Consider the following 25,794-nt stretch of genomic DNA (forward strand, 5'->3'; position numbering starts at 1 on the left):
AGGGGCAGACAGTGGACGGAGAACAGTGCCCAAGACCACTGGACTTGGAGTCAGGGCATTGTTTTAACAGCTTTATCGAGATGTAATTCACATGCCATACAATTTACCCAAAGTGTACAACCATTGACTCTTAGTATGTTCACAGAGTTATGTAACCATCACCACAATCAATTTTACAACATTTTCATTACTCCTAAAAAGAAACCCTGCACCCCTTAGCCACTGCTCTGCCAACACACATGCACACGCACACACGCACACACGTACACGCATGCACACATGCACACACATCCACACACACACGCGCACACACACATGCGCACACACGTGCACCTGCACGCACACACATGCACACACACGCAGATGAACACATGCGCACACCCGCACGTGCACACGCACACACATGCACACACACGTGTGCACACACACACAAACACTCCCCCATCTCCCCTAGCCCTAGGCCACCATTACTCTGCATTCTGTCTTGCCTATAATGTTTTCAAGGTTCATCCATGTTGTAGCACGTTTCAGTACTTAATGCCTTTTAATTGCCAAATAATATTCTACCATATGGATGTACCCCATTTTGTTTATTCATCTCTCAGTTGATGTGTATTTAGGCTTTTTCACTTTTTGACTATTAGTATTGATTCCGCTGTGAGCATCCAGGTACAAGTTTTTGTGTGGACATAACATTTACAGTTCTCTTGGGTATATACCTGGAAATGGAATTGCTGGATCATACAGCACCTGTATTCGACCTTTTCAGGAATAACCAGACTATTTTCCAAAGTGGCAGCTCCATATATATTTCTACCAGCAATGTATAAGGGTTCCAATTTCTCTACATTCTTGTTAACACTTGTTAATATCTGTCTTATTGATTACAGCCACTCCAGCAGGTGTGAAATGATATCTCATTGTGGTTTTGAATTGCATTTCCACAATGTGTAGAATTCATTGATTTTCAGTACACTCACAGAGCTGTGCATCTTTCCATGTGCTTATGGGCCACTTGTATATCTTTGGGGAAAGACATTGGGTTTTGATCCTGGCTCTACCACTTAGCAGCTGCAAGACTTCACACGAATCACACAAGTCTGGCCTCAGTATCCCCATTTCTGAAATGGGAATAATAAGCTCCTGTGGTTATTGTGAGAACTGAATAATTATAAAGCATCTGGCACACAGCAGGTAAATGCTTCATAAATATTCTTCCATCTCCAGGCCTTGCTCCCAGTTTCTGTCTTTGACAGCTTGGTAATTGCCCCCTTCTCCTGTGAGGCCTTCTCCTAAGGCTTAGGAAGGTGACCCAGACATCCCCACTTCTCCCTAACTGTATATTCTTCGATTTGTACGATTCTCTGAGATCACTCTAGTTTGGATTCTTTCTTCAATCCTTTTTGAATATTTTAATTCAATAAGAAAAGCAAACTGAAGGCCTTGCTCTGACCCCCACAATGAGCCTCTCGACCCTGCCCAACCAGGCAGAGCCCAGAAGACAGGATGTCGCCCCAGGCAGTGCCATTTCAGCTGGCCCCTGTCCCCTTCCTGTCACCGTGCATGGCCCTCAGTAAACACTTAGAATGCAAATGCCATTTGGCCAGAAGGAGAAACCCACTGTCTGCCCCTCAGGTGGATATGGAGACTGATGTATCACGGGGAAATAAACAGTGTTCTGGCTGAGACAGTGTTTATCTTAAAGTTCTAAACAAGAAAATCAAAATATTGACCAGAAGTGGAGCCATGTACAGTGCTGGCAATTTCCATTTTTATAAGCGGATGGGGCTCTGTGGCGGTCTTCAGATGATCAGCAGGGTTTTCAAATCCTTCCTGAGTGATTCTTTACAAACGGAGTCCTTAGAGGTCAAAGAAATTAAAGACAGCTCATTATTTTTCTCCTGAAACAGAGGTGTGAATGATTTTTACACAAAACGAATCAAGCCCGACACAGGGAACCAGGTCCCCATCAGAACATCCATGGGGCCCCTGTGCCTGCTCCTTCCTTTCACCTCTGTGAGCCTCAGTTTTCTCATCTGAAAATTGGGGATAAAAATATTATCGAGCCCTTAGAGTTTTTGTTGGGAGTCTAGCAATATTAATTATTAATAGTACAGATTGATTATCCCTTATCTGAAATGCTTGGGACCAGAAGTATTTTGGATTTGGCATTTGTTTTTCAGATTTTGAAATAATTATACTTAATAGTTAAGTGTCCCTAATCTGAAAATCCAAAATCCAAAATGCTCCAGTAAACATTTCCTTTGAGTGTCATGTTGGTGCTCAGAAAGTTTGAATTTCACATTTTCAAATAGAGGACAGTCAACTTGTATTACTTACAGGTGGAAAGCATTGTAGTTATTTGAAGCCATGAGCCTGCCTGTCTTTTCTCCCCCAGGCTAGTCATCTCAGTTCCTCCAGCCTTTCCTCCCAGCCCCTCTTTCAGGGCGTCACTGATACACAGGGCCCCCACTGGGCAGATACAGTCCTGTGGGCACATGGCTTGGATGGGGCCTTGGTGAATAGAACAGAGCTACTCTCCCTGTGGCAACTGCAGCCTTGCATAGGAACACAAGGTTTAAGGCATGGAGTGGGGCTGAATTTCAGTCCTCATGTGCTGTGTGCAGTGCACAAGCTATATAACCTTACGCAGCACTCCAGTTCTCCCTACCCTCAGAGCTCTCCTTGGAGCCCACACTCATTGATCCACGTATATCTGAAAGTGTAAGTCTCACGTTGAATGGAATCATAAGACACACCCTTGCCTTTCTGTATTTTATTCCTGGGAATAGTTCTAGAAGTGGTGAGGGAACCAGAAGGTTGAAGCAGATAGATGTATGTTCTTGGGGCTTTATCCTACCTAGACCCTTTCAATCCCTGGAAGAGGGCCTGTCACAGGTCATTTCATTTCATTTCAAGGAATGAAAGAAAGTCCAGTTTCATTAGCACTGACTGAGAGGGGGAGTCTGGGATCCTCCCTCTAAAAGCCTCCAATGCCAAGTACAAATCAATTGTAGGGAGGAGTGAGCCCCCTCTTGTCCTCCCAGGACAAGAGCAGAAGCAGTGTGGCAAGTGTCCACCACCCTTCATTCCACTGTGTGAGGAATTAGCTACATTCTCTCATGATTCCCAAAGCTTTTGTTATTGTCACTCATACTCTGTTGTGGGATTACAAGGTAAACAATTAAACAGGCTTAGCATGCAGTCTGGAACACAGGAAGTACTCAATAAGTGGTAGTATCATTATATATTATGATTAATTTTTAATCTATGTTTCCCATGCTAGACTGTGATCTCCTGGAACTCTGAATCCCTGGTTTCTAGAATGCCACATGTTGAGTGGAAGGATGGATAGTGGATGGATGGGTCATTTCTAGCCAATTTTCCCATCCATTTCACCAATCCTAGATGGTTTGAGCACCTTTCTTCCTTCATGCATAAAGAATAGAAAAAGAAAGCCAAGACTTTTTCTTTTAAACCCTGGTTTCTCCAAGTGTGGTCCATGGACCTGCAGCACTGGCATCACCTGGGCACTTGTTAGTAAGGCAGCTGCTCAGGAACCAGCCCGGCTGTGATGAATCAGAATCTATTAACACAATGCCCCAGTGATCCCCATGCACATGGAAGTTTGCAAAGTCCTGGACAAAACCAGTTGTTCCTTTTTTATTTTTGAGACGGAGTCTTGCCCTGTCGCCCAGGCTGGAGTGCAGTGGCGCGATCTTGGCTCACTGCAAGCTCCGCCTCCCGGGTTCACACCATTCTCCTGCCTCAGCCTCTCAAGTAGCTGGGACTACAGGCGCCCGCTACCACGCCCGGCTAATTTTTTGTATTTTTAGTAGAGACGGGGTTTCACCGTGTTAGCCAGTATTGTCTCCATCTCCTGACCTCGTGATCTGCCCACCTTGGCCTCCCAAAGTGCTGGGATTACAGGCATGAGCCACCGCTCCTGGCCCCAGTTGTTCTTAATGTTAGCTGCATGTTGGAATCTCCTAGAGAATGTAAACAATAGAGTACTGCTGCCTGGATCCTAACCTCGAAGATTCTAAGGTTATTGACCTAAGTTGGGCACTGGGCTTTGTAAAAGCTCCCCTGGTGATTCTATCATGTGACCAGGGCTGAGAACCTCAGGTCTGGCCAAGCTCAGACCCCGAGATGTCTCCTGCCCTGGAAAGCTTTAAAAAATCACACACCAAACACTGGGAAGAAGCTTTGTTGCATTGTCATTAGGGTGGTACACAGGGCTAGAAGTGACTGTCCCAGGAGGAGGCATGCACAGCTGTGGCTGAGCCAGACAGGTCTAAATCACAGGGCCATTTGCATCTCCCCATTGAGAGCCAGGGAACAGGTGCTTCTCCCAGAGTGAAGATGGATTTGTCTTATCACAGCCACAGTTTGAGACGTCGCCTTCTTGCAGCTTGGCTTGGCTTCTTGGAGGAAATGATCCTCAGAAGTCCTTGCTTTTCTTACCTTTACCCTCCTAAGGGCCCCTGGAGAGTTACAGTTCCATGGGGAGAGGAGACAGATACAAATCATGTGGCCTGCATAATGTCTACTTGAGATGCCTGGGAACACGTTGTGGTGTTTCTCTGTGGGAAAAATATCTCGCCTAAATTTAACAATGATTGGCTTGATTCTTAAGGTCACCACTTCAGTTTACTATCAGACTGATACTGGGAAGGTCCTTTAATCTTTCTCAGCCTTCATTTCCTCACCTGCAAAATGGGAGAAATAATTCTCACTTATCAGAATTACTGTGAGGATTTCTTAAGTGACTAGTACAGTGTCTGGCACAGAATAAGTAATTAAGAAGAAATAGTCATCAAACAAAATTTTAACCCATCTGTTTCTCCCCACCTAGCCTGTGGGCTGCCAGACAGTAGGTGTGGTTCTTTTTTATATTGATGTCTTTCTCTCCACCACACAATGCCTAGCAACTAATAGATGCTTAAAGATGTTACATTTTTATTTTTGTTTTTAAAATTTAGAATATGAATACTAAAACAAATATTATAATTTTAAAAAATAATTTACACATACTTAAATAGAAAAATGGAGGCTTTTCTTTCCTATTTTCCCACCTAAAGCCTTGTTGGAAACAGCCATCACTATGAGTTTGGTGTCTATCCTTGCTGAGTGTACATGGCACTTTATAAGCACATAGAGACACATGATGGCCATGTACACTTGCACACACATGCAATGTTTGGCGGTAGAGACACGGATGCTGGGGCCAGACTGTTTGATATTCCTGACCATGTGACCTTGGACAGCTTAGTGGACCTCTCCATGCCTTCGTTTCCCTATCTACAAAAGTCCCTTCTCATAAAACTGTGACAGGAGGTTAAATGAGTTACCATTTGCATGAGGTTTAGAATAACACCCTGGCCATGCTAAACTCTATGTTAATTGGTTAAATGAAAAACAAATATTTTTCTGAGACTTACTTTTCTCACTTAGCTCTATATTTTATAGAGCTTTTCATGTCCAGACATATTGAATCTCTCTAATATTTTTAATGTCTCCATAGAATTCCATTTGGTGAATATACTGTAATTTATTTAGGCCTTTCCCAATTGATGAACATTTAAGATGTTTCCATCTATTTCACTATTAGACACAATTTGTGAGTATTATATCTTTGTATACTTCTAGGAATATTTCTGTAGATCAGATTCTGCAAAGTAGAGTTGTGGGGTCAGAGGATATGCGCATTTACAATTTTTGCAGATACTATGAAAATTGCTTCCCCCAAAAAGTTTTGTTGATTTATTCTCGGTGGAGGTGGGTAGAAGTGACCATCTCTCCCACCATCATCACCCATACTGGAAACTATTTATTTTTATTTTTTCCCATTTTGATGTTAGAAAAAAAAAAACATTTGCTGCACTATATGGATAAATACATGAATAAATGAACAAAAGGAGCAGTCAGGGGAACTCGGGTTGACTGACGGATTTTGCATGTGCTCCATCCCACTGCCCACTGGCCCCAGCAGAGTCTTTCTCCCCAGCCGTGAGCTCACTGCCCTCTGGTCTCTGCCACAGCCTGATGGAGTGTGCCGCAGAGCACCCGACCATTGCCAAGTCAGTGGAGAACTTCGTGAACCTGGTCAAAGGCCTCCTGGAGAAGCTACTGGATTACCGGGGCGTGATGACGGATGAGAGCAAAGACAACCGCATGAGCTGCACTGTGAACCTGCTGGTGCGTGGGGCTGGTGGGTCCAAGTCAGACCAGAACCCTGTGGGGGGCGTGGGCTTGGCTTTGGGTCTCATGATAGTTCTTCATAGGGAAGCGGTGCTTAAGGGCTTTAGAAAGCAGACAAGTGTGGAATGGAACGTCTGCTGTGCTTTCTGCTAGCCCTGTGTCTTGAGGCTGTCACTTCACCTTTCTATGCCTCAGTCTCCTTATTTATAACATGGGATTAATGCATATTCCCTTTAGCACTCAACACATCACGTGGAAGGAAGATGACAGTATAGACTGGCTAAGAGTATGAGCTTTGGAGTCACACAACCTCTGGGTTTCCATCCTATGGCTGATAATTAATAGGATGGACAAGCTAAGGAAATGTGCTGAAGTCTTAGTTTGCTTATCTATTACATGGAGAAAATAATGGTTCCAATTTCATTAGGTTGTGTTGTCCTGGCCCATGGTTAAATGCTCCCTATGTGTTAGTTTCCTTCTTCTTATAGAATAGAGTCACACTAATAACTAGAACTGCTGTTACTATGAACCAGGTTAACCAGAGAAGCTAACCTCAGACCCAGATTCTTAACCCCTATATTCCATGAGCTCCCATAGGCTGGCTGCCAAACAGCCTCTCTCACATGCTCTGTGATTCGACCAGGAGACAGGTAAGCAGCCATAATGCTTCATATTCACCATGTCATCCCACCTTAAAATGGTTTAAAGAATGAAGTTGACCAAAAGGCCATGTGGCATCGTCACATCAACCTCCCTACCATTCCCAAGGCTCCTGAAACAAACCCTGTCCCCTTAGCTCTGTTGTGTGGCCTCCCTTTACCCTAAATGCACTTTTTTACAACAGCCTAGATATTGCCATTGATTTTCCAGAATGCCAAGGAGAGTTTAAAAATCCTGATGACAGCGGAAAGGAATTCATTGCTAATAACTCCACCAGGCCCAGTTTACATAAAGATCATGAAGAGGTGTTTTCCACGAGCTGAGCAGCTTCTCTCTGAGAGACAGAGTTGGTTAAGGAAAATGACCTTTAACAGCCAGCTAAGATCAGGGGGAATGCTTGGGACAGACAGTTCTCCAAGCATTTAGACACCACTAGTTTTTAGTGCGTTGCTTAAATATGGTGTCAAGGAGGAGGGTGGGGATGGAGGTGGTATCAGGACAGATGATGTCCGGTATGATTTGCCACCCATTGACTGTGTGCTCTGGAACATGTCGCCGCCTCTCTCTGAGCCTCAGGTGCATGTGGGTGTGCTGCATTAAACCAGGACATGCACCTGGTGTGGCTCATGGATTGGACCAGGACCACCTGGCTCAGAATCTGTAAGGGCTTGTTTAAAAAATGCCATGGGATTAGGATCTCTGCTGGTGAAGTCCAGGGCAACTACTAATCTAAATGGCCCCTGAGCTGGAATAGGGACCTAGATTCCTATGTATTGCCAAGTTTAAATGTTTTGGTGACAGAATCCTATATAATTCCTGATAGTTCCGCACTATCAGGAATTCTGATCTATTACTATTACCGAGGTGCTATCACTCACTTTCCAACTCAGGTTCTTTCCAGTGCAAGGCCTGAGCTTTGAAACATAAAGCTGGGCTGCCTTTCAGTGTGGGCTTAGTCAAAGTAGACTACCCCAGTCTTGGCAGCCCACCTCTCAATGCAGCAAAAAACTGAACTGCACCTCCTGATATGTGATGGCTGAGACACATCAAGTCCTCTGTTCCTTTGTAGTCTAAGGGTCAGGGAAGTGACTTTCAAAACAGAATCTTCCAATTAGGCTATTTGATGCATCTTTGGTGCATCCAGGAAAATAAATTTCCTATTCCTATCTCAGGGTACCCAGATACTAAACAGCAATCTTCCTCTCATCATCACCACACCCTTGACCTCTGTGATATTGCAAAGAACAATGCTCACCATTGTTTTTCCTCCCTTACCTAGAATTTCTACAAAGATAACAACAGGGAGGAGATGTACATAAGGTAAGATTCATATTTTCTAAAATCCAGACCTGCTGTGTCACTTGCCTGCTCAGTATCCATCGATGGCTCCCTGCTGCCTTCAGGATAAAATTTAAACTTCTCTTCTTGACATTCAGGCCCCCTGTGTTCTGATTCCTGTCAATTTCTCCAGATTCAACTCCTTTCATTCTCCCACAGTCAGCCCCATAAAACCACTTGAAATCATCTGGCCTTCTATGCTGTCCTGTTGTTCCCACAGATCATATTTTCCTTAAGAGTGAATACTTTGTGATTTGAACTGTTGGGGTGCATTTGCATTGTTGCAGGGCTGAGCTTGGATAAATTACTGTGAAGCCCGAGTCCAGACATGTAGTAAGACCATTGACTAGCCCAGTTTTGAAGGGAAAAAAAAGATACTAAGATGCATGATATCTGCATCCTTGTAGGCATTTAAATGATATTATTTGAATATATCATGAAGGGTTTTTTGGGGACATTAGCCTGAAGCAAAGAACTCCTTTGCCAATTTTTCTCAGAATCTCATATTTTTTTCTGCAATTTAAAAATTATTGTTACTTTTATTTATAATAACATACTTATTACAAAACAAAAATAAACATAAAATACGGGCAAGCAACACAAAAAATGAAATAAATTCCCATAATCCATACATATTTGCAGGACTTTTTTATATTTATATATACATTGAATTCTATGCATGCATATTTTTTGCAAAAATGGGTTTATATTACTTGTAATTTATTCTTTGCTTTTTCTAACTTGACAAGAACTCCATGTCGACAGATGTAGATCAACATCATTTTAAATGAAACTATAAAATTTTTTCCAGAATATACCATCATTTATATAGCCAATCCTATATTGTTGAACATTTAGATTGTTTCCAACTTTTTCTACAATAAAAAGCACAAAAACAATTTTTTTTTTTTTTTGAGACAGAGTTTTGCCCAGGCTGGAGTGCAGTGGTGCCAATTCAACTCACCACAACCTCTGCCTCCTGGGTTCAAGCAATTCTCGTGCCTCAGCCCCCCAAGTAGCTGGGACTACAGGCCTGCACCACCACACCTGGCTAATTTTGTATTTTTAGTAGAGACGAGGTTTTACCATGTTGGCCAGGCTGGCCTGGAACTCCCAACCTCAGGTGATCCGCCCACCTTGGCCTCTCAAAGTGCTGGGATTACAGGCGTGAGCCACTGCGCCCGGCCACAACAACAAAATTCTTGGACATATACCTTTATGCACATCCTTATGAGGCTGGAGCCCTTGAGGTAGAGTCAACTAGAAGATTGAGGAGCAAGGTATTTAGAGGGCTTTTGTCACATTCTGTCAGAGGGCAGAGACTTCAAGTCTACACTCACTCTGCTATTACGGCAGATATATCTAGGTACCTAGTTTAGCATTACTCCAGAAATAGGAGCTATCATATGGAGAAAAAATAATTTTATAGGTTGTCCAGAGTTTGGGATATTTATAACGTCATTAGTCATATCTTATTGTAGCAGCGCAAAGCTTTGGGGTCTGAAAGACATCGCTCCTTGCCTCGCTTTTTCTGTAACCTTGGATAAATTACTCAATCTTTCTGGGTTGAGGTTTTCCTACCTGTAGAGTGTTTCCATCCTACCTTCTGTTTTGAGGATTACATGAAGTATTATAGGTAATACGGCTGCCACATTGTTTCCTCCCTCCAACCTTGTTTCTCCCCTTCTTATTTTAGAAACACAGACGGCAAATCCCAGACCTCCACAAGCTTTGGAGATTTGAGGCCCGTAGTAATCTAGGAAAACCATATTTGTCTAAATCAGACTGCAAACAGGGTATAGCCTGAAAATCTGTTCTGTTTGGCAGGCGGAATATTTAAAAACATTTTTAATTGGCTGCCAACATTTAAAAATCTGGAGATTTTACATAAAAATCAAAATTTCCTTTTTCTCCTGGAAAACTCAGAAGGCGTGACAACACTTGGCCCTTGTCCTATTCTGACGACTGTTAGCCGAACTGGGTGGTGGCAGCCATTCTGGACAGGCCTGGAGCACTGTTGTCACGACATCATCTCTGTTCCCTACTGTGCTACTCCCTGTCCCTGCCATCTGGAGGTGCTTGAGTTTGGTATCCCTGGTTGAGGGATGTCTTCTTTTTATTAGGGTGCCTTCTTTTGGGTTCTGTAGCAGATCATCAGACCCTTGAGTTAACAAGGAAAAGGAGAGGGTGCCAAAGGGGGAGTTGAAAGTAGCAAGGAAGCTCTCCCCGGGCTGCTCTCCCCAAGTTTTTTGAACTCAGCCATCTAGAGGTCTAAGGCATCGAGGATGGTCAGGAGGAGATAAGGCAGAATTAAGCCATGTGTGCACACACAGGTGTTTCTAAATTCCAAACTCTACATGGAGGTCGTGTGCAATTTCACGGTTAACTCTGATTAGCAGAACATTAGGTGGGAGGAGAGTGGAAAGGCTGTGTCTATGAAAGCAGAAATCACTGAGCTTGAAATCTGCTCCTGGCTTTAGCTCTCTTAACCTGGATCTCAGTTTTCTCATCTTAATAGAGTTGTTGGAAGGATGAATTGATAAAAATACACATGATAATAAAACACCCATTTGTTGAATGAATGAATGAACAAATGTTTCTGCCTGGGAAACTCTCCCAACTCGTCCCTTTCCCCTTCAGATCAACAGTTATGCCATAGGAATCTTTTTAGAAGCCCCTCTTTTCCCCACCTGGATAAAGCCTGCTCTCCTAGTACCGTAGACCACTCCTTCACAACGCATATCATCGCTGTGTTCTTGCAGTTATGTGTCTGATGATTTGATTCATGCCTGTCTCTTCTCCTAGACTCTAAATCCCAAACCCTGAGAACAGTGCCTGCATTTGTCACTGTTTATCTCTAAGGCCTGATATAGCCTGGATGCCCGGTACAGCTTTGCTGAATGAATAAGTGAATGAACAAAAGACTGCCAGGGTATCCTGGCACAGCAGCTATCAAATCACCACTAGGTGACCTTTCCTCACTTCAAAGTCTTTGGCGGTCCCTACCCTGATTTCAGGCAGCCTACATTTGACCCACTGGCCCATTTTATGTGGCCAGGAACACTGAACATTCGCTTCTCCTTTGGTGAGCTTCGTGCAGAAAGCCTTTTTCCCAAAAGGAACATAAACCTGAGCATTGAGACATGCATTGAGTGTAGATGCCCAAGAAACCCTGTGTTGCCTGGTGTGAGACAGTGGGTCAGGGTGGAATGCTGGCACCATGGCAGGCATTCATTCTTTGTCTCTCCTCTCACAGGAAGAAATCAGCATATCCCCTCAACACATTACTTAGAGTTGGGTTTAAATAAATCCTGCTAATGATATGCAGGTCACCAATGCAGTGGTTCATTGCCTCTGGATTCTGTTTCCAGCAGTGGCAGGAGAGAATGTTTTGTAGAGGAATCTAGTTCACAGTGATAATAGGTAACAACTGTTGCTGCTCAGTGCTGGCTACAGACTAATTACTTTCAGTGCATACTTGCATTTCTTAGCAGCAATGCGAGCTGTCATGTATTGAGCCTTTTGTAAGACACACATGGTCTCCTTGGCCCTTTATATGCCCAGTCACTTTATAGATAGGTTCTGTGAGTGTTGCCATTTTACAGATGAGCAAACTAAGGCACAGAGAAGTTAATTCACTGCCCCTTAATACCTATTATGGATCAGTTATCTAAGAATTTTCCAAAGCACCCTTCCTTTGTCCTTGTTTTCATCCTCAGTACCCCTCAGCTATATTGCCATCTCGTGGTTCATAACTGGGATCTCACTTTTCAAAGGGAAAGGAAGTTAAAATGTGATGGCAGTCAAATAGCTAACTCTTCCTACTGACAGCTCAAGGTCTACATATGAATATCTATTCTCCAGCCCCTGATCCACTTCCTTTTATTACCAAAAAATGCACTTACTTACACCCAGAGAACTCTGCAGAGAGGGGTAGGAACTGCCCCTTACAGCTGCTGTGGCTTGTTCATACTCCTGCAATGCCACCGTGATTAAGAGTAGGCATCATGTCCTGACTCTTCTGTTTATTAGCACAGAACTCCTGATAAATTGTCTCTCTCTCCTTCCTTTATTTCTCTTGCTTGTCATATTGCATTGGCCAGACCATTGATTATCAAGTTGCATGTTAGCTGGAATGGCACCTAACTTATCCAGGCAACAGTTCTCTCATCTGAAAAGAGGAATTCCTGAGACTCATCTCACAGGGTTGTCATAAATATTAAGTAATCTAAGAAATTTAAAATACTTAGCTTAGTACCTGTCATGCACTAAGTACCAAACACGCACTAGGTGCTGTCATCACCCACACAAAGTTCTGGTTATCCAGGGAGGAGGACTTTCTTGTGACCCAGAGAGGTGCCCAGTTTTTCTCTGGGCTCCTGCTTGTCCCTGCCAGGTGTCTCCTTTTCACTGCACCTGGTACCTTAGTGCATATTTTCCCTCAAACAGGTACCTATACAAACTCCGCGATCTTCACCTGGACTGTGACAATTACACAGAGGCTGCCTACACGCTCCTTCTCCACACCTGGCTTCTCAAGGTACTGTCACTTTGGGTGAAGGGCATTTATGCTGGGCTCCTGACAGGGCCTCACATCAAGTCGAAGAGTGAAAAAAGAAAAAAAAGGAGAAGAATCCAAACAAGTTTTTTTTGCCCTGTGTCTCCAAACTCTTGAGCTGGCAGGATACTTTTTGTACTGCTTCCCCAGTCACATGTGGTTTTGAGTGATCTTTACATTTAGCAACAACCCCCCTCCAAGATGAGTTTTGCAGTTTTATATAATATCTAAACTGCTATTAACAGTAAATCATTGGCATGCCCACTGAGCTGCATTCCTTCTGTTGAGAACTTAGCTGTAGCTGGGAAGAAAATCAGAATGATTTCCTTTGGCTTTGGGAGAGCTGGGAGCATGTTTCTTAGGGGTTCAAAGTAAATCCCTACAAACAACACACAGAGAGCCAATAAAGAGTAAGATAAATGCAACTCAACAAAAACCAGGAGGCTTCACAAGTGGAAATTGCAGCTCAGCATCTCTCTGACTGACCACTGGCACCCGGGACAGATTGGGGGAAGCTAGCAGAGGGGAGGGTGTTTGCAGGGCTTCGTCTGATTCCTAATCACTGTGGTTTTAATATTTCATGTTCCCTCATTTGTCTGTTTTGGGACTTGGGACATTAGTGCTGCCTGGAGGGCAACCTCCAAATATCCTGGGTACTCATGCCTCAAAAGGGCAGCCTCTCCAGTGGTACCCCAAGTTTCCAGAAATAAGCTGAGTTCAACAAAGGAGGAGAGATGGAAAGGACAGGGTGTGTGTGTGTGTGTGGGGGGGGTAGTTCCTGCCTTTAATCCTAGGAAGACACCTGCTCTTGGCAGCCTCTCCGCCCTGTGTGACTTCCTGTGTCTTCTCTTCACAGTGGTCAGATGAGCAATGTGCATCACAGGTCATGCAGACAGGCCAGCAGCACCCCCAGACACACCGGCAGCTCAAGGAGACGCTCTACGAGACCATCATAGGCTACTTTGACAAAGGAAAGGTAATCTGTCCCTGCCCCCGCTCTCTCTATGGGGACCCTGGCCACTGGAAGGATGGTTCTGTCCCATACCTTACATCCAATCCATCCTCAGCTCTGTCAGATATCCCTCCAAATCCTAATTCTGATCACTTCTCTCCACTTCCTCTCCATCTCCATTCCTTCCACCTCCATGTAAGGCCCCGACATTGCTTACCTGGGCACTGCAATGGATCCTAAACAATTTTCCTGCTTCCTCCACTACCCCCAACAGATCATCCTCCATATAGCAAATAGGATGATCATAAAACATAGATTGGATTATGCCATTCGCCTGCTCGCAATTTCTCAATGGCTCCCCCAATCTACTTAAATTACGCAATCCTTCCCATGGCCCATGAGGCCCTACATGAGCTGTGCCCTGGCTGCCTCTCTCATTTCATCCCTGCTGGGGTCCCTCTTGCTTACATGCTCTATGCCAAGCTCTTTTCAAACTCAGGGGCTGTGTACTTGCTTTTCCCAGCTGGAAGCATTCTGCCACCATAGCTACCTGCTGGAAGGCTGGGCTTCACTCGGATGTCACATGCTAAGGAGGTCTTCCCTGACCACCACTAGACAAACCAGCAGCACCTCTGCCCCAGGTTACCCTTATGGCTTCTTCAAAGCACTTGTTCCTATGAGACATCATCTTTTTCATTTTCTTTTTACTTGTTTATTTTCTGGCTCCCCAATTTAGAATGCCATGAGAGCAGAGACTTGTCTTGTCCACTGCTAAATGCCCAGTGACTAGGACAGAACCTAGGAAGTTCCCAGTGAATACGTAGGCCTATGTCCTAGGTTCTGTTCTAATCACTGGGCATTCATAAATGAATGAACTGAATGGATGAATGACATGCAGTGTCATCCTTGATCTTTAAACAGCAAGGATGCTTGGCTAGGTTTGGTCAGGAGATTGGCCAGACCAGCTGCTGCCCAGCTCCAGCCTCTGGTGGACCTTCAGGAAGTACCAGCCCCCAAACTGTCATGCACCCTATAGAGAACATTGCTCAGTGGCCACATGATCAAGCTCTGGGGCCAGATGACCCATCTGCAATCCTTGCTCCTCTACCACCTACCCTTCCCTTGACCTAAGAGACTCCAATTCCCCACCCATAACAGTGAGATGCTAATAGTACCTTCTTTCTAGTTGTACTGTGAAAATAGAGTGAGAAAATGCATGTAGAGCACCCAGCATAGGACCTAGTGCATAGTAATAGCTGGTGAAATGCCAGTAACATCATCATTACCCTACTCCACCACTTCCTCTCTCAAGCTTTCTTGAGTCCTTGGGCTCACCTGCAGCCCTCCCTCTCCTCTGCATTGCAAGACCTCTTACAGTTCATCAGGACATAATTTAGCACTTAATTTGGGCCTGTCTTGTCACTGTAGTTTATTTCATCTGTCTTAGTCGGATCCCTCTACCTTCTCTGGAAAGATAAAATGAGGTAATGTCTGTGGAAGGGCTTATAAATTCCCAAGACCCAAGCAGTTGGAGAGCACTGTTTTCATAATTTACAATTATAAGCCTCTTGAGGGCAGAGATGCTGCCATCCCTTGAACCTCCTGCCCTGCTGGGTGTCAAGTCAGAGCTTACTATTTGTTTATCAGCTGATTAAATGGGTTGCAGTGTGAGAGCCTAAAAGTACACGTTGAGCTTTGTCCTCAGCAAGATATGCAATTCAGCCCACTCTATGCTGAGCAGAGAGGAAAAAGGCATGATCTCCAACCTCAAAGAACTTACTGTCTAGTGGGCAAAACAGACATGCCAATAATAATATTTTTTGCATTGCCCTTTGGCATTGTGCAATAACGGGGAAAAAGGCAAGGGAGCAAAGAGGAGGGAGCAGATGGGTACAGCTTACCCTGAAAGCCACTGCTATGGAAGCTTCTAGAAGGAAGTCCAAACTCCTCAGTGCCCCCTCAGCTTTCATTCCCTATACCTCCTCAGGGAGGTTCATTGCTCCAGGCACACATGCTGGTTTTCTGCTCCATAAGTTCATCTTGCAATCACCCGACAGACTACTCTAAATTCCTCAAAACCAAATGATTTCATCTATTGATGTATATGCTTTGTCCACTGATGTTCCATGACAGCCGAGTCTGTGTCTCATCCATCTTTATATCTGTTTCATTACTGCACACCACACCATGCCCAGAACCCACTGTGTGCTTAGTAATGAATGTGTAAGACTCAGAGAAATTAGTGACTGTCAGAGGTCCCATTGGCCACACAGGCAGACCTGGGAGGAAATCCCAGGCACCTGACTTCCTGCCCCGCCCCTTGCCTGGTCTCTTAGTGATCTGTTCACCCATGGGGAGAGCATTTCTTCTCCCTGTTCACATTATGGTGAGAAGTAGACAAAGACCTATACTTGAGCCCAACAGTCCCCTGGCCCAGTCCAGGGGTATTACCCCAAACTTCAGGTTCAGGGTGAAGAGAAAACCCCAGTCTGGCCTGTACACTTGATTCCTCCTCCTACAACATAAAGCATTTTTATGCTGCTTGCTAAGCTGTCCGTGGGTTTACAGCCGTGGCTTCTCCACTCGGCACTTGGTTTTATTTATTTTTATGCTTGGATGCAGAGAGAGCACTTTTGCTACACAGCTCACACTGCATTTTGGCAACCTCCCCTCTCTCCTCCTCCTACCTCCCCCAGCTTCTCCATTTAGGTGCATTTTCCATTTTAAACTGAAGGTGAAATGTAGTGGGTATCCCTTGAGCTTGCCAGCCTCCGGTCCACCCTGCATCTCCCCTGACTCTGCAGACCGTCCTGACCTCCTTTGGTCTAAGAGAGTGAGGTGATCTATTGACTCTCGTCTAAGACAGAGGAGAGAAGAGTTATCCACTATGTCTAGGGTTTCTTTGTTTAGAATTTTTTCTCTTAAGATGGAGAAGACCTACTATTAAAAAACAGTCTGTCTTAATTTTTTTTTAATACTCTAGCACCACCCCTTCCACCGCTATGCTACCTGACTCCTTACTTCCACACATCAAATAATCCCATTAAATAGCGGCAGGATTGGCAGAGTAGAAGAATCCCAGGGCTGAATATCAGGAGAACTGGGGCCTGATCCCAACTTTGTCCCTGGAAACTCTGACCTTGAGCCACCTTGTTCACTTCTCTGTGAACCATTTATCTTTGGAAAAGGGAGCCAACACCTCCCTGAGGAGGCTGAGGGAATCAAAGGTTTCATTCACTAAACACGAGCACGTGGGAGGCAGGGACTGAAGAGCAAGGCCCTGGAGACACACACGGGGGCTTGCATCCTGATCCTGCTTTTAGGGAGGTGTTTGCCCCGGGACAGGTTGCTGGGCCTCTCTGAACCTCTGTTTCTTACCTGGACAATGAAGATGCTGTCAGTTACCTCTCAGAGTGGTTGTGAAGAATCAGAGAGCACATAAATAAAGGGTTTAGCCTCAACTGTGCCTACTCAATTGTTTATCAAGAAACTCAGATGAGAGGCCAGAGGAAGGTCATCTTCTCTAGGAAGCCCCTGGACCCCTCTGTATGGGGGGTGGGTCCGGGTCAGAGCGAGGTTTCCCCTCAGTCCCAGGAAGCACAGCTACACCTGGGTCCCTTCCTCATCAAGGGCTATGCAAACCCGGAGGTGCCGTCTCACCTTTGTCTCTGTGACCTTCCTGTAGATGTGGGAAGAGGCCATCAGTCTGTGCAAGGAGCTGGCGGAACAGTACGAGATGGAGATATTTGACTATGAGCTGCTCAGCCAGAACCTGGTAAGGCATCCCCTGGGAGGGCTGAATGCCCTGCAGGCTGGGTGCTCAGGGCCTCAGCTCACCCCAGATCCTGGGGAGATGGGGATGAGGGCCAGGCGGGGTTAGGGAAATAGAAAACAAATGGAAGTAGGACCTGAGCGAGGCTGTACTGAGCATCTCCCTTCCCATGGGGAGTATTTCCAAAGACAGATGTCGTGGGGAAATGCTTCGGTGACAGCTTCTCAGAGGGAGCATTGAGTACCTGCGTGGGGCTGCAACTGCCACCGCTGCTGCAGCCCCAATAAACGCTGTGCTACATTTGCAGTAAAAGTTCCACAAATCACTAAACCAATTAAATAAAAACATAAATTTGTGTTTTCTGATTAACAGATAAATCACATTAAAATGCTCCCCATCTGGTTACTCCCATTAGCATCTCGATGCTCCGGATTTGGTGGGGGAAGTGGAGAGTGGGGGAAGCCAGCCCAGCCGATCCTGCTTGTACTGCAGAAGCCTGGGTTTGGCGGGGAGTTGGACTCTGCAGGGAAATGCAGAACTTTTTGGCCGCTTCCCTTCCACCCACACTCCCCACATATTTTCTGGCTGCCTGAGCATCAGGACCCCAGGGACCCCTCTTAGCCCATTTAGAGAGGCCAGGCCAGCGACTTACAGAGTCAGAATGTTAGGAGAGGATTGATAGCTTTTGGTGGGGGGAAGGTATGGTGATCTTGTTAAAAACAGCAGAGCTGTTAACTGTTTTCACTGTTTGTAAGATAATACACAAGTACACACACATGTGCTTGCACCAAGAGACACCTGATACCTGCCCCACGTGTACCTCCACATAGATGTTTGCCAATGCCTATGCCCAAGACACACACACACACCCACCCCCAGGATACATTCAAGCACACACTAATGTATGTGCACCTGCCTGCACAGAGTCCACATCACACAGGCACCTGTCTAGATCCACATATATCTTCCAGATTGCATCAAATGGAAGATGCCATCAATCATACACCATTCTTCTTATTGTGCTATGTCATGATTCCTTCAGGGCCAACTGCAGTTATAAGAGGCCATTAGGTGTAAAGTAAGATTCAGACTGTTTCCAGAGATGTTAAAATACAAGAAACACACACCTCTTAAAATAGATGAAATGTCTTAGGTATACATGCACAGGAAAACATCTATATCGGGGGGCATTTATTCATTCCATAGCCTCACAAATCCATGCCCAAGTGTGCATGGAGGTGGGAGCAGAGATGCAATGATGGGGACCCTGGATGCAACTGACTGGGTTCAGCTCCATGCTTACTGGCTGCTTTATGAGACACCATTTCTTTATCTGCAAAATGGAGATACTCATGGGATTATTACAAGGATGATTCAAGTAACCACGCTGGTGCAGGTACAGTGATTAACACAGTCCCTGGTATACTGTAAATATAGCTGTTACTATTGTGATTATAGACACAGCACAGATATGCAAATATGTGCACATGGCTCATTGGCTCTGGTATAATGATAATGTCTTCACTAAGGCCTCTTCGAGTTGAATGTGCCTTTGACACACATCTGTGTTGCAACAAACCTTGTTTTCTTCCTTTAGATCCAGCAGGCAAAATTCTATGAAAGCATCATGAAAATCCTCAGGCCCAAACCAGACTACTTTGCTGTTGGATACTACGGCCAGGGATTCCCCTCCTTTCTGCGGGTGAGTTTGGGGGTGACTTGGACACCAGGCGAGGGCCCCGGGGCCTTGGCATCTTAGCGGTCCCTCTATGCTTTGAAGATTTGCTTGTGCTCAGAAGCGGTGCTCTTCTCTGAGTGCTGCCCCCATCCCCAGGAGACTCCCCAGTCAATAGCCCCCATCATAATCACCAGCATTTCTCATCTACTGTGTTTCTCTAACTACACAGCAACTACAGCTGCCTCGTGAGGTAGTGAGTTCCCCGTCACTGGAATGAGGTGTTCAAAGAGAGGCTGGAGGATGTTTGCTGGCAGAGATTTGCTTTCAGGAGTTACTGTAGGGCAGTCGTTCTCAGACTTTTTGGTTTCAGAACCTTCTTTCTCTCTTAAAAATTACTGAAGACCCCAAAGAACTTGTGTGTATAATCTCTATCTACATTTACCACATGAGAAATTAAAACTAAGAAAATGTTTTTTAAAGTGTTCATTTATTTGAAAATAATAATGGTCCAGGCATGGTGGCTGATGCCTGTAATCCCAGCACTTTGGGAGGCTGAGGTGGGCAGATTACTTGAGCTCAGGAGTTCGAGACCAGCCTGGGTAACATGGTGAAACCCTGTCTCTACAAAAAATACAAAAATTAGCTGGGCGTGGTGATGTGCACCTGTAATCCCAGCTGTTTGGGGCCTGAGACAGGAGGATTACCTGAACCCAGGAGGTTGAGGATACAGTGAGTCATGATGGGGCCACTGCACTTCATCCAGCCTGGGTAACAAAGAGAGACCCTGTCTCAAAAAATAAATAAAAATTTAAAAATAAAAACAACAATAATAAACCCGTTACGTGTTAACATAAACTGCAATTTTAGGAAAAATAGCTTTATTTTCCAATAAAAAAAAATCAGTGAAAATAATGAGATTGCTTCACATTTCTGCAAATCTCTCTCTCTCTTTTTTTTTTTTTTTTTTTTTGAGACAGTCTTGCTCTGTTGCCCAGGCTGGAGTGCAGTGGCGTGATCTTGGCTCACTGCAAGCTCTGCCTCCCGGGTTCATGCCATTCTCTTGCCTCAGCCTCCCGAGTAGCTGGGACTACAGCTGCCCACCACCACGCATGGCTAATTTTTTGTATTTTTAGTAGAGACGGGGTTTCACTGTGTTATCCAGGATGGTCTCCATCTCCTGACCTCGTGATCCGCCCGTCTCGGCCTCCCAAAGTGCTGGGATTACAGGCGTGAGCCACCGCGCCCGTCCTGCAAATCTCTTTAATGTCTGACTTAAGACATCTAGATTCTCATGTCTGCTTCTGCAATCTGTTGTGATCACGCATCATGCAGCCTCAGAAAGCTCCATTGTACACTCATGGGAGAAGGAGAATGAAAAGGATAAATAACAGCTTTCATGTTATTGTGAAAACAGTGTGATCTTGTGGTTCCTGAGAGGGTCTTGGGAACCTAAGGTGTCCCTGGAGCACAGTTTCTGAACCGCTGCTGTAGTGGCTTATTTACCCATCACATGACAAATTGGATTAGGTCACCAGTAGGCTTCCTTCAGTCTGTGAGCCTATGGTTCAGCTCCAGGGTGAGGGAAATACAAAAGAAATAGCAAATCTGGTCTCCAACCTCACTTGATTTAGTCTAGTCAAGGAGATAAATCACTCACAATTATTAATCAACAATCAATGGAGAACTGAGAGTGGGCCTGCAGGAGTGATTGCCATGATCCTCAGAGAGGGGTGTGGGTTTCATGGAGGAAGTAGAGGTGGCTTCCGAAACCTGGCTGTATGTCAGAATCCCCTGGGGAACTTGGTAAACATGCAGGCTCCTGGGCCCCACTCCCACAGATTCCATTTCAGCAGGTCTGGAGTGTGCCCTGGGAATCTGAACGTTTTTTCTTTTTTTTTTTTTTTTTTTTTGAGATGGAGTCTTGCTCTGTCACCCGGGCTGGAGTGCAGTGGCTTGATCTCGGCTCACTGCAACCTCCGCCTCCCGGGTTCAAGCTATTATCCTGCCTCAGTCTCCCAAGTAGCTGGGACTACAGGCACACACCACCATGCCCAGCTAATTTTTGTATTTTTAGTAGAGACTGGGTTTCACCATGTTGGCCAGGATGGTCTCCATCTCTTGACCTCATGATCCATCTGCCTCGGCCTCCCAAAGTGCTGGGATTACAGGCGTGAGCGCCGCGCCCAGCTGGGAATCTGAATTTTTTAAAGTCTCCTAGGCTCCTTGGACGATCAGCCAGGTTTGGAAGCACTGATATGTAGAGATGTATGACAGATGTGTGTTTGGACAGAAGAACTTAGGGGCCGTTTTAGGCAGTATGGGTGGCACAGATGTCTAGAGCAGAGTTTCTCAACCCAGCACTGTTGATATTTTGGGCCTGAAAATTCTTCTTTGTGGGGCTGTGCTGTGCATCATAGGATGTTAGCAGCATCCCTAGCCTCTACCCCGTAGGTTCTAGTAACATCCTCCACTCCCAGTTGTGACAACCAAAAAATGTTTCTAGATACTGCCGATGTCCCTTGGGGGACAACATCACCTTTAGTTGAGAACCACTGGTCTGTAAGAGACTAACATGGTCAGGAAGGATAAAGAGTGTGTTTTCACAGGCTTAGAGCCAGAAGCCAGGTGATGAGGATATGAATGCTGAGCCCTTCCCGCCCACAGGTCCAGCCCACATGGCCCATTACAGGCAACGGGGAAATGTTGTGGCCATGTATATAGGAGAGTGGGTGTGACACAGTGAAACCTGAGTGAGTAATTATTCTGGAAGCTGTACATAGGATGGTAAGAAGAAGAAAGTTCTCAGCATCCATGATCTTCCCTTCCTCTAGACCCAGACCCTTTAAAGTAGTGATGGCCTCTGCTAGGTCAGTGAGTTGAGCCCTTCCTTTCCCTGTGGGGAAACCAAGAGGAGAGTCATGCACTGGAAGTCCCCATGGGCCGTGGTCAATTTACAAGCTCCCCAGCTTTGCTTGGCCCCTTTCTTCACACCTGGGTCCCCAAATCTCTAATGAGCATCCTTTCTCTGCAGAACAAAGTGTTCATCTACCGTGGGAAGGAGTATGAGCGAAGAGAAGATTTCCAGATGCAGCTGATGACCCAGTTCCCCAATGCAGAGAAGATGAACACCACCTCTGCCCCGGGAGATGATGTGAAGAATGCCCCAGGCCAGTGTATCCTTGGAGAATGCCCTAGCCAAGGGGCCAGACCTGAGCAGCCCTACCAGGGCTGCAGCCCACAAAGACCCACCTTAGAGTTCAGGGCTGCTGCCAGAATCATTGCAGTGGTGCTATGTTGCAGGAACATGCAGTATGTTCTTTGGATCCTTTTCTGCACTCTTCATGATCCTGGCATCTTGAGCTCTGTTTGCTTTGGAAAATTTGTCTCCATTTGGTGCTTTTCAAAAAGTGCATGAATGTGAGCTAGAATGTCAACTCCATAAGGAAAGACGCTTGCTCTGGCTTGCTCCCTGCAGTAAGTTCCCATCTCCCGTGGTGCCTGGTACAGAGTGACTCCCAGTAAATATTTGAGATGAGATCCAAAGAACCCATCTCAATACATCATAAATGTTGCATGCATTGATTAATTCACTCACTCACTAATTCATTCTTATACTGAATACTCTCAAGCCCTGACTCTATGCTAAGCAAGGTGCAAGGGACTGGAGATTTTCATTCACAAAGTGGTCCTACATTCAGGGAGCTTACAGTGTAGCAAGTAAAAGAGGCATTAAGCGACTAATTGCACTATTCCACATTTATTTACAAAAAATATAATCTGTGCCTCGAGGAAGCCATGCAGAGTACTGTGGTTGGGAAAGGAGAGAAGGCTTCCTTGAGGAAGGTGATGTTTGAGATTACAAGCAACCAAAGCTTAGCAGGAGGTGGCTAGAATATCCCAGACAGAAGGAAGAACACTTGTGTGCAGAGGCCTTTGGCAGGAAGAAGCATAGCAGGCTCCACAAACTGAAATGACACCACATTGCCATTATAATAAAATCAAAACTGCTAAGCAAGGCCTGCAAGGCCATCCATGATCTGACCCCTGCCTGCCTGTCCACCGTCACCCCCATCCCCATCCTTCCTTCCCTTTCTCATGTCCCTGTAACCACAGTGGTCTTGTTTCTGTTCCTGCGATATGCCCAGCTTGTTCCTGCCTCTGAGCATTCATATTCTCTGTTCCCTCTGCTTTGGATGCCCTTCCTTAGCTCCTTACATGACTAGCTTTCTCTTACCCATCAGATCCTAGCTTGGCGTCACCTTCTGGAAGAGGCCTGCCGTGGCCTTTCTATTGTCTAATGTGGCCTTTTCTGAACTCTTCATGACCCTTGTATCTCAAAGTGCCGTTTTCTTTGGGAAATCTGTTTCAATTTGCTATTATCTCTGGCACTTTTTAAACGTGCATGGAGGTGAGCTAGAATGTCTGCTCCATGAGGGAAGATGCTTGCCCTGGCTTGCTCCCTGCAGTTAAGTACCCCCATCCTTAGTGCCTGGTACAAAGTGACTCCCAGTAAATATTTGTTGATTAAAAGAAATAAAAAGAAAACAACACAGAAAAAGGAAAGAAGAAAAGAGATAAATAAATAGAGAAAGGGAGGAAGGAGGCAGAGAAGCAGCCAGCCCACTTGGAGTACACAGTACACAGAAGTCGCATGGGGTGATGCTAGGGTGCCATATAAGTGGGTGCCAGTGCGGCCAAGCATGGTGTTTAGTGAGCCAGCAGCCGGTGCTGGGCAACAGACAGGATTCACATGGCAGGGAGCATATAAATGCAAGGATAGGGCCAACTGCTGAGCCAGGGAGCACATTAACTCAGCCTAGCTCCCAGCATTGCACCCTTTAGCACAAATTTAAGTTACAGCCTTTAAAATGGGGTTGACAGGTTGCATGGCTGGTCTGCTCAGCCTGCTGTACTTTAATCCAAATATTCTTCTCTCTGGTGGTAAATATTCATCTGTAACCTTTTCATTATGCTTGCCTGCCCTGCGTACCTGCTCTACCACGGTTATTTGCAGGAGCAAATGCAACTGGTGGTGGGCTGGGCTGGTTACAAATAAGAGTTTGGTTATAGGCGAGACATGGGATTAGTTCTAATGCTTTTCTAAGTGGACCTCCTGGGATTGAACAGCTCTGTGGCCTTTTAACATGAGGCTAGGGAGAGAGTACGTGTTCCTGGGACATAACATCTCCCCTGGTTCAGTGCCAGGAGGCAGGTGCAAAAGAAAAGGGGAAGGGCTAATATTTGCTAAACGTCCTTTTCTTGAGACTGAGGGCTTTATATCCTATAAAACCCTCTACGGGGAGTGTTAATTTTCCCTATTTCATGGACAAGAAATATGTGGGGCAGAGATGTAAAGTGGTTTGCCTAAGGTTACAAAGCTAGCTAGTGATGGAACTGGTACTTGAACCCCACGATCTGTCCGTTTCAAAACCTATGTTCTAGTACATCATCCTTTTTAAAAAGATTGATGAACAGCATTCTCTTTATTAACTGTTTACCATGTACTAGGCATTTTACACGCATTGTTGTTTTACCCTCCAATACTTATACAAGTTAGGTATTGTTGCTTTCCTGCATTTTGCTAATAGGAAAACTGAGGCTCACAGAATTTAAGCAGCTTGCACAAGGTCACAACTAGGAAGTGATGGAGCTTGGATTTGAACTCAGGCCTACTTTTTGACAAAATATTGAGTTCTTAATGCTCTCTTCTCTTGCCTTCACTTGTTAAAAAGCTGATAAGCAGTCTGAGAGGGTGACAAATCTCATTTCTCACTTAGGTATCCAAGTAGGGAATGCTAATTGAAAGCCAAAGTCTCTTTGTAGGGAGTCTGCAGTTGCCCAGCACTCTGGGGCCCCAGTTCCACACATACATTCAGCATGTGGCATAACAACCTCACCAGCCATCCTCCTGGCACAACTTCAGGGGAATTGTGTCACGGGCTTCCCCAGGACAGGTTTGGATTCTCCTCTTGGGCCAAGACCAGTGGCTAAGATCAATAAACATGACCTAGAACCTTCTCTAAAATAGGGGTCTGCAAACTTTCTGGAAGGGATCAGATGGGCAGTATTTTAGTCTTTGTGGCCCATGCAGTCTCTGTCACAACTACTCAGCTCTGCTGTTGTAGTGGGAGAGCAGCCACTGAAAACCCAAAAATGCACGGTTATTGCTGTGTTCCAATAAAACTCCATGGACACTAACATTTGAACTTTCTATCAATCATTTTCATGTTACAAAAATACTCTTTTTCCCTCCATTGAAAACTCTTCTTAGCCTCTGGGCCTTACAAAAACAGGCAGTGAACCAGATTTGACCGCAGGGCCATAGTTTGCCAACCCCTGCCCTAGACTTAATCCAGAGTGATTTTCTTCCCAGAGCGGGCTGTTGGCCACATGGCTTGAGAAAGAAAATGGTTTTCCTGAAAATCGTAGAAATACTTTCATTGAGATTTATTCATTCGTGTAAACATTGCCATCTCTTAAGAAGAGAAATCTATTTAAGGCAGAAACATGCATCAGAAGTAAATCAATGAAACACCTAACATATTAGCATAGAGTAAGTTCATCAGAGAGAGGCAATTCAATTTAATTTGGAACTAGGTTTTGGTCATTTCTTATGTGTGAAAGAACCATAG

At 45.2% G+C, this 25,794-nt stretch overlaps 1 protein-coding gene across 2 annotated transcripts in view; it reads left to right on the top strand.

Moving 5' to 3' along the window:
- Nucleotides 1-25,794, top strand: part of DOCK2 (dedicator of cytokinesis 2) — a 448,549-nt gene that overhangs the window by 393,291 nt on the left and 29,464 nt on the right. For both annotated transcript variants that reach the window (XM_032158599.2, XM_032158600.2), the window contains exons 35-41: nt 6,045-6,201; nt 8,144-8,184; nt 12,652-12,742; nt 13,617-13,736; nt 17,398-17,487; nt 19,082-19,186; nt 22,194-22,335. In XM_032158599.2, the coding sequence (XP_032014490.1) occupies nt 6,045-6,201; nt 8,144-8,184; nt 12,652-12,742; nt 13,617-13,736; nt 17,398-17,487; nt 19,082-19,186; nt 22,194-22,335 (746 nt within the window). The remainder of the gene's footprint in view (nt 1-6,044; nt 6,202-8,143; nt 8,185-12,651; nt 12,743-13,616; nt 13,737-17,397; nt 17,488-19,081; nt 19,187-22,193; nt 22,336-25,794) is intronic.

Source organism: Hylobates moloch, unplaced genomic scaffold (assembly GCF_009828535.3).
Source record: "Hylobates moloch isolate HMO894 unplaced genomic scaffold, HMol_V3 SCAFFOLD_6, whole genome shotgun sequence".
NCBI lineage: Eukaryota > Metazoa > Chordata > Mammalia > Primates > Hylobatidae > Hylobates > Hylobates moloch.